Source organism: Petromyzon marinus, chromosome 23 (assembly GCF_048934315.1).
Source record: "Petromyzon marinus isolate PM22_M1 ecotype Great Lakes invasive population chromosome 23, UKy_Petmar_22M1.pri1.0, whole genome shotgun sequence".
In the NCBI taxonomy this organism is placed as follows: Eukaryota; Metazoa; Chordata; class Hyperoartia; order Petromyzontiformes; family Petromyzontidae; genus Petromyzon; species Petromyzon marinus.
This window is the reverse complement of record NC_133689.1, coordinates 8257956-8271357: the sequence shown is the minus strand read 5'-3', so window position 1 is coordinate 8271357 and position 13402 is coordinate 8257956. Positions and strand designations below refer to the sequence as shown.

General features: G+C 39.8%; 1 protein-coding gene across 2 annotated transcripts in view; it reads left to right on the top strand.

The window, feature by feature from the left end:
• The window catches only part of LOC116945260 (hydroxymethylglutaryl-CoA lyase, mitochondrial), a 28647-nt gene extending 15561 nt beyond the window's left edge, over nucleotides 1-13086 (top strand). For both annotated transcript variants that reach the window (XM_032959629.2, XM_032959628.2), the window contains exons 8-9: nucleotides 9987-10112; nucleotides 10513-13086. In XM_032959629.2, coding sequence (XP_032815520.1) covers nucleotides 9987-10112; nucleotides 10513-10614 — 228 coding nt within the window. In that variant the 3' untranslated portion in view covers nucleotides 10615-13086. The remainder of the gene's footprint in view (nucleotides 1-9986; nucleotides 10113-10512) is intronic.
• Nucleotides 13087-13402: the final 316 nt, after the last annotated feature.

The following is a 13402-nucleotide window of genomic DNA, read 5'->3' as shown; positions in this document are numbered from 1 at the left end:
TACACAGGGCAGCATACACGCAATCAGGGGCGGAGCCAGGATTTCAGGCCGGGGTGACATTCAACCAATTTTAATTTCAAGAATGATTAGAGAGTCGTTCAGGCTGTTGAACTAGACGCCATCGGTTGGCGACACACTCTGACGATGCAGTTGCACGGAGTCCGCCAGACCGAGTGTCGTACACTTATATGCAGAATGTCACCCACCCTGTCACCTCCCCTGCACGCAATAGAGAGGAAAGAGCCTGCAGTGTGCGTCCGAGCCGCAGTGGGCAGGCATACCGGCTGCACGCATCGCACAGGCAGCACATTACAAGCAGCGATAGCTGGCTACCGAACAGAGACGGTCACTGCATTGCGTGCTTTTCAGATGTGCATCTGCGGCCGTCTGGAACATTCTTCCTTCCGATGTTAAGAAGCCACTGGAGCTATGTATGCACTTTTAAATCTAGATTCAAAACTCATTTCTTTAGAACTGCTTTTTGTGTTAGTTTGTCCTTTCCCATGCGCCTCTAATTAGCACGGTTGGCTACATATGTTGTGAAAAGAGTTCAACATACAGTAAAACCTTGGATTGTGAGCATAATTGGTTCCGGAAACGTGTTTGTAATCCAAAGCACTCGTATATCAGTTGTGATCACGTGACGCTCGGCAGACAAAGCGTATACGTACACTACTCGTATTGCAAGATCCTCGCTCGTTTATCAAATTAACATTTATTTAAAATTTTTGCTCGCCTTGCAAAACACTCGCAGACCAAGTTACTCGCAATCCAAGGTTTTACTGTACATATATACACAGCAACAACGATTATGCTGCCCTCTCAACACACACTACTACCATTGCATTATTTTACTAGCGTTTCAACATGTGACAGCAACACAGCTTTTCAACAGCTACCGAAATGCTTTTCCTAACATTCATCCATGGGTTTTGCCCGGCCCCATTTTTCCAGGCATTCACTTACAGGATTTATGTTATTCTTATTATCTCCTGATATTTTGTTAGATACGAGCAAATTGGCAAATTAATCCTATCCACGTTTATCCGTGATATTTTGCAACTAAGTGGATTCATTTCACAGATGACCCTGTGGATAATGGGGTCTCTAAGTTTACCTCCCACTTCTACACGTTTTTACTGGAGTTCTGCTGCAGTGTGATTTTTACCAACAATATTTATTTCCAACATTGTCAATATTTTCTGCGATGTATTTCCAAATTCACGACTTAAAAAAATAGCTCTTATATACAGGAAGGTACTGGTTTTTAGATTCCAAAGCCAAGTTTTAAAAAGTATTAATTATTTCATTATGATAGAATGGCACGTCATATTTTTGTAAGAATTTTTATACTGCAATTTAAATATTTTCAAGAGTTCAATATGGCACCAGCTTATTTGTTACAGAGGTGAAGCGCACGGGCCTAACTTACATCCCATAAAGACCACGTCTGCACGACAATTAGTGGAGGAACTTAATATGTGACCCAGCAAAGACTACCATTAATCAATAGTGAGCTGTGTTAACTTAACATTGATCACCCTGTAGCATTTGACACCAAACTTTTTCGTGTTTGGCAACTTTGCGTTTGCTTCAATATTTTCTTTTATTGCAACACATAGTGCATTATTGACTGGCCAACCCATTGGGGGATACAGGCTGTAAAACAAATTGCAATGCTTAAAGCGCATTACAGGCCTAATGGTAGGGTGAGGCATGAAGTAAATCAGACAAGTATTACAAATAAGCTGGTGTTGACTACACGGCGCTAAATTGCCACGCACCAGTCCGATCTGCCAAGTTCACCGAGGGGTATGGAGTGCAGCAGCGTAAACCTATCTGTCTAACATGCATTTGGATGTATCCGTAATGTAATAATCGTACCGTAGAGCACGGTACGTAACTAAAAAAACAACATAATTTCATGCGAAGTGAGAATAAAGAAAACTAGTGTGGCTTAACGATGCAGAATCACCTCCCCCCCCCCCCCGCGTAGAATCGCTGAAGCAGCTGTTTCTTCCCGCGCTGGAATCTGATGCTGGCTTGCCTGGTGTCCCTACAGAATAGCGAGAGCCAATGGGATCGCGCCGTTTCATGCCGTCCCCCAGGAAGCTTGGCCCAATTCCACCAATCACGTTGTTGCCCTGCAATCTCAAAGGAAGTTTGCTGCAGAGGTTAGGAAATGGGTCTGGGAACTTAATGTCCTTTTTCTTTTTTTCCTGCCAACCCCCCTCTTATTCATCCCCCACAACTTCGTGAGTAAGGGGCAGCACGCACCTTGTTTTTGAGCAGATGGTATGGGGTGAAGGGCACCATTGTGTTTAGCGTGTTAAATTAGTGGTGTGTGCAATTGAAGGGCACCGTTGTGTTAAGCGTGTTAAATTAGTGGTGTGTGAAAGTGAAGGGCACCGTTGTGTTAAGCGTGTTCAGTTAGTGGCGTGTGAAAGTACGTGCGCCAAGCGTGCCACAAGCGCCGTGGTGACGTCACCGCCACTTGGTGGCGAACGGTAGTTGTTGAATGTATGTTTAAAGTGTGCATCTGTATGTGTAGACTTGCAGTATAGTTATGTTGGATTGGTTTGTGTGTAAATATCAGTATATACTTCTGTGTAGAAACTCACAGTAGGTTATACTAGAGGCACAAATATGAGGCCAAGTGCAAAGCAATTTAAGATATCTGAAGATACCGATCACCTGTAAAGTTGCAATGTCTATGCAGTCAAAATAATGTAATAAACATTAGGGATAGTGCATTAGACTCTTTTCTAAATAGTGTAGAGACTGGTGTGGAATTAATGGTGCCTAACTTACAATAGTGCATGTAATATTGGCACAAACCATACATTTTTTAAAATATATAACTATAGAAGATATATTGGCGGTCATTTGCCGTGTTTCAGGCCCACAATAGTTTCGTGAGTTACAGAACCACTGTAATGGTCTCTTGTATACTGTAGTTTTAATTTAATGTAACTATAGTCACTTCCTACCCATAAAGACTGCTGGCCAACCACTGCATTATGTCATTCGCTTGGCTAAAGAGCAGGAAAATCCATATAAACATAACAAATAAAGTCAGTTTGATCAAATTCATATTCTTCCACTAATTGGGAGGCTCGTTTTTTTTTATTCGGAAGTTTGGCAGTTCTCTTTCTGCACTTAATATACGTTTAAATCCGCTGTGGAAATTAATTGCGAATATGTCAGAGCAGTCAATGCCCATATATATTTTTAATATGTGTTCGCTGACGTGGCAGAAACATACAAAAAAATTGATTAATGAAGAGACTGACTTTAGGTGCCCTCTAAAATACCATTCGGCACGAGTTGCGTATTGTTTTCTGAAATAAAACCCTCTAGTGGCTTGACGAGCTTGCGGCAATGCACAAACATTCCATTTAAAGCTCAATTCCCAAAGGTGAGCGATCATAAAAAAAAAACTAATTTAACAGTTTCCTCACAAGTTTTTAATCCCAGCGATGGGCTTGGCTCGTATCCAGTGCCCACCCAGTGACTTTAAAAAAAATGTAAATACCATGATTTCTGTCATGAATCGCTTTGAGAGCACGAGAAATGGGAGGAAGCTTTCCACCATTTATTTTTTTTGCTAAATACAACAAACCAGCGGAACAAAGATGCACTTGTAACTCAAGAAAAGGGTGCCATTACCCATATACATTTGAAACTTTTAATTATAATGCCATTTTCTTAAATGGAATTCTATATTAATCGTTTCTAAATTAAACGACCTGGCTACAAATGATGGTGCGACGAAGTGGCTTGTCATATGGACATTTATCGCAGCCAAATACTCTAAATAGCATGTTTATAAATGTGGCAGGAACAAAAAACACAGAGGTCCTGGAAAAAATGATGTTTTGTCCCATTCACGATTTTATTTTAAAATGACAACCTAAGATGTATTTTTTTATGATACTGTTCTTTCTATGCTTAGTTTTATTTTAGAATTTTGCCTCATATTGCCCATGGGCCTGGAGCTTGTTTACCGGCTCCTTAAGATGTCTCGGCGTAACATTAATGCCCCATGTTTTAATCATGATAGGAGTCAGGAATTAGACTCTGTCAAGTCAAATTAGTTTTTTAAATTATTTGGTCGTATAAAGTGTTTTTGCAACAGTGCAGTCACAGTCAATCTCATAACAAGAGGCCCTGTTTTTCTCTCTTGTTGGATGGGTGGAATTTAATTTAAAACGGGTGGTTAATTTGGCCACTGCACAGAACAGAAAGCGTAGGTGGCTGTTTGAGCCTGCAAAATGAGAACGACTGGAAATCTGTGCGGCCATTTTTGTCTGGCATGGCTCATTTATTGATAATGCCTTTCGTCCAATCGCTGATGGATGAAATCCCTGCACCTGCACAATTTCAGCATTAAAAGATGACAGTTTGCAATGGAAAACATGTGTCTGGGGCTGTGGCTGTGATGGTAGTAACATACATAACTGCAATTTAGCTGAAGGTGTCTCTTGCCCTTCTGTGTAAGAAGTGCCACTTTCTTGGCTTCTACATAGTTACACTCCCCTTGTTGGTTTATATAACAACAGCTGCTTTCAGACAGGAAATGGTTGGTTTTGCATGGGGTCCAAAATTCCTTTTGCGCACAGCTGTGTTTCGCAGCGTGTCTGTTTTTATGCATTTTGAAAACCCATTTAATGGACAAGTATAGGATGAATGTGCACTTGTAACATAACAAGTCCATGTGGCTGTGCTGGCATGCCTGTAGAGGAGCAGTAAAAAACACTTAAACCATTAAATTATTGCATGCCTTCTGCAACCCAGAACACATTTAACTGTGAACTCGAAACTGTGTGCTTCGATAACACGGCTGATGCATATTTATTAGCAAGGTAAGAGGTTCATGTTCAATTTAGCGTTGTATATGAGTGGAGATCATTAAAGCAATTATCTGGTATCTATAGACTAGTATTTTTCCAGATCGATACATACACATCTTTGTGCCCAATGTTATCAGAAAACTTCATTTTCCTTTTGGGACGCTTTTGCTAATTGTCTCTCTAATAATAAATATTTACAAATATTTGATGTCAGATTTACTGTCATGACGCTTGTTTTAAGCATCATTGGATTATATTATTATTCTTGGTTCTTTCGGTAAAGTCACGTAGAAGGGAAACAATAAAATAATAAGAATATAAAACAATAAAATTCTCACGACGTTTCGACTGCAACACAAGCAATCATCATCAGGTGTGAAAACCGCAACAATAAAATTTGTGGTTTTCACACCTGATGATGATTGCTTGTGTTGCAGTCGAAACGTCGTAAGAATGTTATTGTTTTATATTTTTATTATTTTATTGTTTCCCTTCTACGTGACTTTACCGAAAGAACCAAGAATATGAATCCCTGCAGTCACGAAAGCTTTAAATCAAAATTTATGTTATTGTTTTCATGGCTGATGCTAATAAAACATGAAGCATTCTCGACCAACCTTTCTCGTTGATAACCAAAAACTCATGAGTCTATAATGGTACATTATGACGATTTGAATGATGATTTGCGTCAGAGTTTGGTGGATAACGGGCAGCTGCACCCCTTGATTGTTAATGTGCAGCCTCCTTCTTGCAAAATTCATGCCAAGCTTTGGTTTTTGCTGCCCTCTTTTGTAACGCAGCATACATTGCTCTCGTTCAACAGCCCAACGCCTTGCCCTCGGTGCATCGCAATGTCTCATTAAGAATATTCCATGGTACCAGCCCAACTGCTTTTTTCCCCAGTCTCTCATTACCATTATGCATTAACGAGTGTCAAATGTTTAGATTTTTAAGCTTTCGCGACTGCAGGATTCATATTCTTGGTTCTTTCTGTAAAGTCACGTAGAAGGGAAATAATATTTGTGTTTATTGTTTCCCTTCTACGTGACTTTACCGAAAGAACCAAGAATATGAGTGTCAAATGTTTTACGAAGAACAATAACATATCCTGAACCAAATGTATACATTTGACATTTTGATGGGATTTTTTTTGCGTTCTTCAAAAACTCAGCATTTCGCTCAAAACTTCAAAAGGTGCTCGAATGGGCCTGCAGATAAAACCCCCCATGAAGCTAAGCGTCGACCCGTTCCAGCAACCACAAACCCGAAATCCCAGAGCCTTGTTAACGTTTTCCTTCCTTTTTTTGCGGTGATCCTGCAGCTGGTGTGATCATCTGGGTAATTGCTAACATGTGGCGAGCTTTTAATACACGCTTTCCTCGCTATCCGTAAAAAAAAAGAGAGAAGAAAAGTTAAAATGTCTGCGACCACTACATCATTGGGAAACATATTTCCCTTGATGCAATTAGGGTTCAAAGGGCAAGCGTTGCTTCGCCTTTACCAACGTGGAGAGACAGGTTGGGGGCGTGGGGGTTGCAGGTCTCGTGCAACTTCACATTTCAACATCAAAAGCCTTAATATGACCATCTGTTGATTCTTATCGTTGTAAAGAGAGGTGTGAATCAAGGAAGCCAAGCCACCTTTTAAATGTAGGTCCTCAAATGGGTTTCTGAACAGTCTTGCGTTTGAAAATTGAGCATTGAAAGTGACAGCAGAGTTTTAACGTGTGGGCGAAGCAGTGAATGGTGCCGGCTTTATTGCCACGTGTTCCAGAAACTTGTAATGCATGCAGAGTATTTCTAAAATAAATACAAAATCTCCTTTTATATTTCCCGTACACTTTCACGAGAGAAGTAACTGTGAACATATTTTACAAGTTACACCTTTTGGGGTGATGAGCAATGCAACTTTTGCACCAAATTTACATTGAGTTAGTGCCCTGACCTTTGAACCATCCAGCCATCTCTTATATAATCATCAGCCAAATATCTATGTACTGCAGGATGAATGCCTCCCTCACAATCCACTGTTGCTCCGCTTCATCTCACTTGTGCACATGAACCAATATATACATTCTCCAACTCCGTGGTGGTTGTGGTCTTGCACATATTCCTTCCTTTGGCTGATATTCGATCATTCAGTCTGGTTCATTGGCCAGCAGCTTGTGTTGTGGTGTCCTGCCCTAGCTCATTTACTTTTCTTCACCGTCAATATTGTCTCTGATTTGCGTTTCTTTCCTGACCCACGTGCTGAAATCGAACAAGCATCTCACTAACCTGTAACGGAGACAGCCCTGCCACATGGGGGTTTATCCATGAGAATAAATTATTTTTATTTCTCCACCTGTCGTCCGTCCTTCCCGTCCACTTTCTAAATGAATTTTGTTTAAAAGGTGTGAATTGTCTTCTCGTGTGTCTGCTGGCCACACACTCTGGGTGGCATTCTCTCATTCCTCTTTTCCATTTAAAATGTTTAATCGTTCTGTCCCCTCTGTTCCTCTTGCTATACCCTTGCAGTGAAGTCTCCCACAATTGCTATGCTGCAGCATGACCTCGTTTTTGCCTGTTTATAGCGTACAGAACACGCCTTGTTTATTCGTAAACTTCCAGAGCGTTTAAGCTTATTGACCCAATTTGACGAGACTGCAAATTAGAATGAAGGGATTAGCTATTCATGATGCTATTTTCTTTTGTATTTTCAGCACAATTTATGGTAATCGGTAGCTTGCCGATAACGACACGTAGTTGCGTGTGACTCAAAACATACCCACCCATAACTAATTGGACTTAATGTAGCTTGAAGTGAAGGGACCTCTTTAAACGGTGCTTTTGCACTGAATCCAACCGTGGCATGCTGTGTATCCTCAGGAGAGTCTTAATAGCAGTTTTGTTATTCTTTCTAGAAATTCCAACCAGGTGTAACAAACACATGTTAAACCTGAGCGCAAATACATACGTGTTAAGAATAAAACAGGAAACAGGCTACACTACAGTGATTCAATGGCAAGGGTCCGTAAACTTTATCATCGAATGTTTCATACATGAGCGCTTTGTTTTATGCATGCACAAAACTACTACGAACTACGGTTAAATGTGTTGCATTGTTCACTGAAATTTGTGTGAACATTCTCTGATTGCATGGTGGGAAATCCTGCACTGCTATGATTCAGCAGTGTTTACAGCAATTCTGCTCACAGAAGCCTACAGCATCACAATGCGCTCCACAACTTCCCGCGTTTGAGATTTCCTGGCTTTGCTTGTTCTGCTGTTCAGTTAAACAATGCTTATTGTCATTAATATTTTTGTTTAATACCAAAAACAAGAAACATACAACCCTATTTTACTATTACATTACTTTAGAATGTTGGGTTTCTACTGGTATTTGTTGTGGAAGCCAAGTGCATAATTATTTAGTTATTGAAATAGATGATATAACAATGTAGGAGAATATTATTTTATTGTTTCCCTTCTATGTGACTTTACCAAAAGAACCAAGAATATGAATCCCTGCAGTCACGAAAGCTTTAAATCAAAATTTAATGTAGGAGAAGTACAATTTGGAGACGTTTCACTGAGTTTACAAATATTGTTTGGTTTGGTGTTATGTCGACCTGAGTAGTATTGTTTATGCATATGTGTACAGAAAGTCGAATTGTTTCTGCACTTTACACATGTTGATTTAATGAAATCATTGCTTTCCCATCATAAAAAAATAGTCCAAACTTGATACATTTTGTTTTCAAATTATGTAAGACAAATGTAATTGACGGACAAAAAGAGAAACATAAATGTATTATGGATTCTTCTTTTGTATGGCTTGTGTATATGCAGAGCAACAGCTACAATTTCACATTCAGGTGGTCAAGCTAGATAACTGGATAGTCACTACAAAGAGATAATAGGAATATTGACAGAAATGCACGACACGTTTATTGTAAATGTAATGAGAAAACAAAAGTGAATATACATTTTTTGCTGGGAAAAATTGTGGATATAAGAAGCCATCGAGAATGGCTTGATGACATAATAGATTGGTGCCAGAAAGAGGAAACAAATGACAATGTGAAGTGGACACCTACGGGCTATCTGTGCATGGATCGTGACGATGATGATGATGACAAGAAGCTGGAGAAGACAGAAAATGAAGTACCAAAGCAATTTGAACAATTAGATGCAACTGTTTGGGATTAATATCATGGACAGAGCTAAATAGAAGGAAGGCCACAATTACCGAGCACAGTAAATAGATACATTGTGTACACATCCTGCTTATTTTACTTTCTGAATCTCTATGTACATTATGTGAAGGATGGTCATGCATTTACTTTGTGTACATGCGTATTTTGGTGTCAAATATTGCTCGTACTTTCTGAATCTGTATGTACATTATATGAAGGATGGTCATGCATTTACTTTGTGTACATGAGTATTTTTGTGTCAAATATTGCTCGTACTTTCTGAATCTGTATGTACATTATATGAAGGATGGTCATGCATTTACTTTGTGTACATGAGTATTTTGGTGTCAAATATTGCTCGTACTTTCTGAATCTGTATGTACATTATATGAAGGATGGTCATGCATTTACTTTGTGTACATGAGTATTTTGGTGTCAAATATTGCTCATACCTAAATGCACTTTTGTGTATAAACTGTACATGCATCAGCAATCGTACTTGCTCACACACCTTGTAACTTGTATTGAATTTGCATGCAAGTACATATTTAAAGTCATTTAACAAGATGGGCACAATGAGCTGCAAGCTGGTTTACACTACAGCAGTGGTGATCCATTCTGGTGGATCTCAATGGGCTCTGCGATCCACCATAATTCTGAACCAACAATTACCCTGATGGATGTAACCCTATAATAAACTACTCTATAGACACACAAGCTACTAGCTCTGTCTTTTGGTAAAAGTTCTTTGTTTAACGTATGCATTCTTAACGCAAAATTGTTGTCTGCTTATGTTCATGTTCGGTTCTGATTTGTCCTGAGATTTACAATTAATCTCTTGCGATCGATCCTGGATTGCGACCCAAACATTGGCGCTATAGCTCGTGTGTTGATTTTCGCCACGTGTACGCGGTGGTCAAAATGGCTGTTCCCCCGTGCGGCACCTGTCACTTCAGATGGGAGTGAGTGTCGTTGACTCGTCGGTGGCTGGGCTGGGAGGGTGTCCGTACGCGCGCGGGGCGTCTGGAAACGTGGCAACAGAGGACGTGGTCTACATGCTCAACGGCCTGGGCATCCAAACGGTGCGTTCACCTTTCCAACGCTCGACGCGTTCACCTTTCCAACGCTCGACGCGTTCACCGCACCATTAACTGCTTGGGCAGAACACAGCCTTCTTTGTATGGCTGATGTTGTTATAGGGCAATGTTCTTCACTGATTTTCAGAGCGGGGGGGCCACTTACGCCAATAAGACTTCAGTGTGAGGGCTGCCACACTGCCTGCAAGGGGATTTTCACATTTGTGAATTGTCAGGATCGCACGTCAGGAGACGAACTAAAGGCCACCAGTGGTTGCCAGTGGCCTGCGGGCCTTGCAACGAAGAACACTGTTATAGAGCGACAATAAGATGTTTTACATTAACATGCACAGGTGTGTAAAATACAAACTGCTCTATATGCTGTCTCTGTATACTTTCTTACTAGGGTGTGGACCTTCAGAAACTGATTGAAGCAGGGGATTTCATCTGCAAGGCTCTGAACAGGCGAAGTGGCTCGAAAGTGTCCCAGGCTACCTCTAAGCTGTGAACCTGCAGTCTGCCCCCACTGTACAAATGTAGTCACATGAGGGTGTGTTGATGTTGGGTCAAGGGAGAGCCGGTGGTGCTTTGCGTCTGTTTAACGGATCGCGTATCATCATCTGAGGTGGGTAACGGCTGGCTTCATTCGTAGGCAAAGAAACCAACTTTGCTTTGAGCTCCCATTCTTTGGTCAATATTCAATCTGTGCAGTTTTCTTGTATGTGTCTTTTATGTAATTAACATTCATGTGGGTCATCTACGATAATGAATCTGAGGATAAAACACCTCGGGGTATTACCCCGAACAAAACGAGTGACTGGCTGGGAGTGGTAACGCATTTGCCTTGTGCGTTTCCAACGTTAAAATTGCTGTGCGCCTACCTTGTGCTAATGTATTGAAATTGGTGACAACGGTGCATATTAAGCCTAATAGTCATGTTTTTCAGTCTCCATTTACAAAATGACACAAAAGTGTTGTCGTGCAGTGGGAAAATAGGGTGCGTGATAAATTCCCGGTAACCACTGTAACCATGATTGGTGCGCTTTAATCAATCCCGGGATGACCTGCACTGTGCTTGTACGAGGCCACTTGCTTAGACCAATGCACAGTTTACTAAACACTTACGGATTAACTTGGCAGGATTGAGCACTTTTGGAGGGCTTGATGCATGCGTGTGTGTGCTCATGCTGGTGCAAATGTACCTCGACGCACACGGCTAAAGAATTGTAATCACATTTCACTGGCAGTCGAGACATGGGGGGAAAACGAGATCAATGTATGAGGTGGGCACCTGCGCTTTGTCAAGATAAATTTAAAACCTCATCTGTAATTATTCTTTAAATAAGAGCAGTGTTTTTTTGGGTCGTCTTCCTTTAAAAGGAGTAACATTCAGTACTTGTATAGTAATTAGTTAACCGTGCTCTTGGCTGACGGGTTTTACACACGTGGTTGGATTGATGCTATGTTGAAGTGTAAGTTCTCAGGAGGCAACAGTTTGCATAGAAATGCATATTTTGGGCGCATCTGCTGATGTGATTTTCATTAACCTCCAAGTGCTCTCAATTGCAGGGCCTGTTATTTCAGGGAAGTATAACAGTCCAACATTGGTGATTCAGTTTTGCTTGTTAAGTTGTGGAGCTATATTAGACTTGGATTGTGTTCTGTCAGCATGGCCGAATTGCTAGTTGGTATTTGTAATTATTTTCGGCCCACGTTACTTTATTGCAATCTGTGCATTTATGACGTAGCCAACCCCAAAGCTGATTCAGCTGATCAAACACTGCTACCACACGCTGGCTTGCATTAATTAAAAACCTTATTTTGTCGCCAGCATGCATTCTTAATCAAGAGCATTAACATTTTATCAGGTAAAGGTGTAAATTATGTCAGTCTTCTGCTGTGTATGTATGCATTAAATGAAGTTAACTTGCACTAACTAAAATAAAGCCATTTACATAGAGTCCTTCCTAAGGTGATGAATGATCTTGCTTTTGAATTTTATTATCAGCTTGCAATTATTTTATTTCAGATAACACAGGAGTAAACTGGCGAAGCTTACCCACTTCAATACTGGACGAGCATTTATTTGTATGCAAGCTAGCTCTCTCATTGTGTGGTAAGCAGTGTTTTAAACTGTGCCTAGGCAAATATATATCTGAACATGGTACAAATTACTTGCTTCTTCCTTGTGGGAAGGAATATTGCATCTTATTCATGGCTTGAGATATTGATAAGCTTGTTTGGATTATTGGCTGAATTAAATATCACTATGAATGTGATGTCTGAATTTTAGAGGACTTTACTGGTCAACAACAATTGTTATCATTGCTCAGTGTGGATTTGGCATAATTCTGAATGAAATCCTGAATGATAATTTCCCAGTGATAATTGTGTTGCAGTGTACACTGTGCAAGATACTATAAAAGAATTACTCTGGACAGGTATGCAATGTACACGTGTGTGAGAATGCCATTGAGTTTTTGTGTCTAATTTGTTTAAAATTGCCAGTGGTCTAATGCACATTTATACAAAATACCCCAACATTGCATAATTATTTTGTCAAAAGTATATTTTCAAAATGAAAGTATTTTTTTTATATCCGTAAAAACTGATAAAATTCCTCTTGACTGGTGTTTTTGCAAAATAACTTTTTAAAGTTTGGTTTAATAGACTTACAAATTATATAACACTGTGCAGCGGAAATCATGTTTTCTTTAATTTGTCATATAACATGATTAAACAATTACAGCGAGTGGTACATCAATAGATTATTAGGTTGCTAATATCCTGTCGGCTGTGTGGAGTGCTGGTCATGTCTTGGAAGCAATGTTCAGTGTTGTGACCTTTGTGGTTTTGCCTGGTTGATCTGAGTAGATGCCAATTATTTAAGATAACAGTATTACAAAGTATGCTGTTTCATTGTGCCTCGTGTAAATTTTCCGTGTAAATTATACCAAAGTATTAAAATCAATGTAATGCATTAATGTGTGTTGCTGTGATTCTTTGTGGATGTGAGCTTGAGTGACTGGAATATTCGTATTATTTCGTAATATTTGAGCAACATTTAGATACTTCTTAAACAGAGGGACACCAGTAAAAAAAATGTTTATGTTCTAAAATCTGTAAAAAAAAAATCGTAGTGTTTATTGGTACAATGTTGACCCTATCTTGCATATAATTTTTTTATGGATTCAAAATGTTCACGTGTACAGTTAAATGATACCTTAAAGGTTCGATATAACAATTAAATCAAGCATCGAATGCGAAAGCACTCGTGTACCTTCTTGCCAAAATAT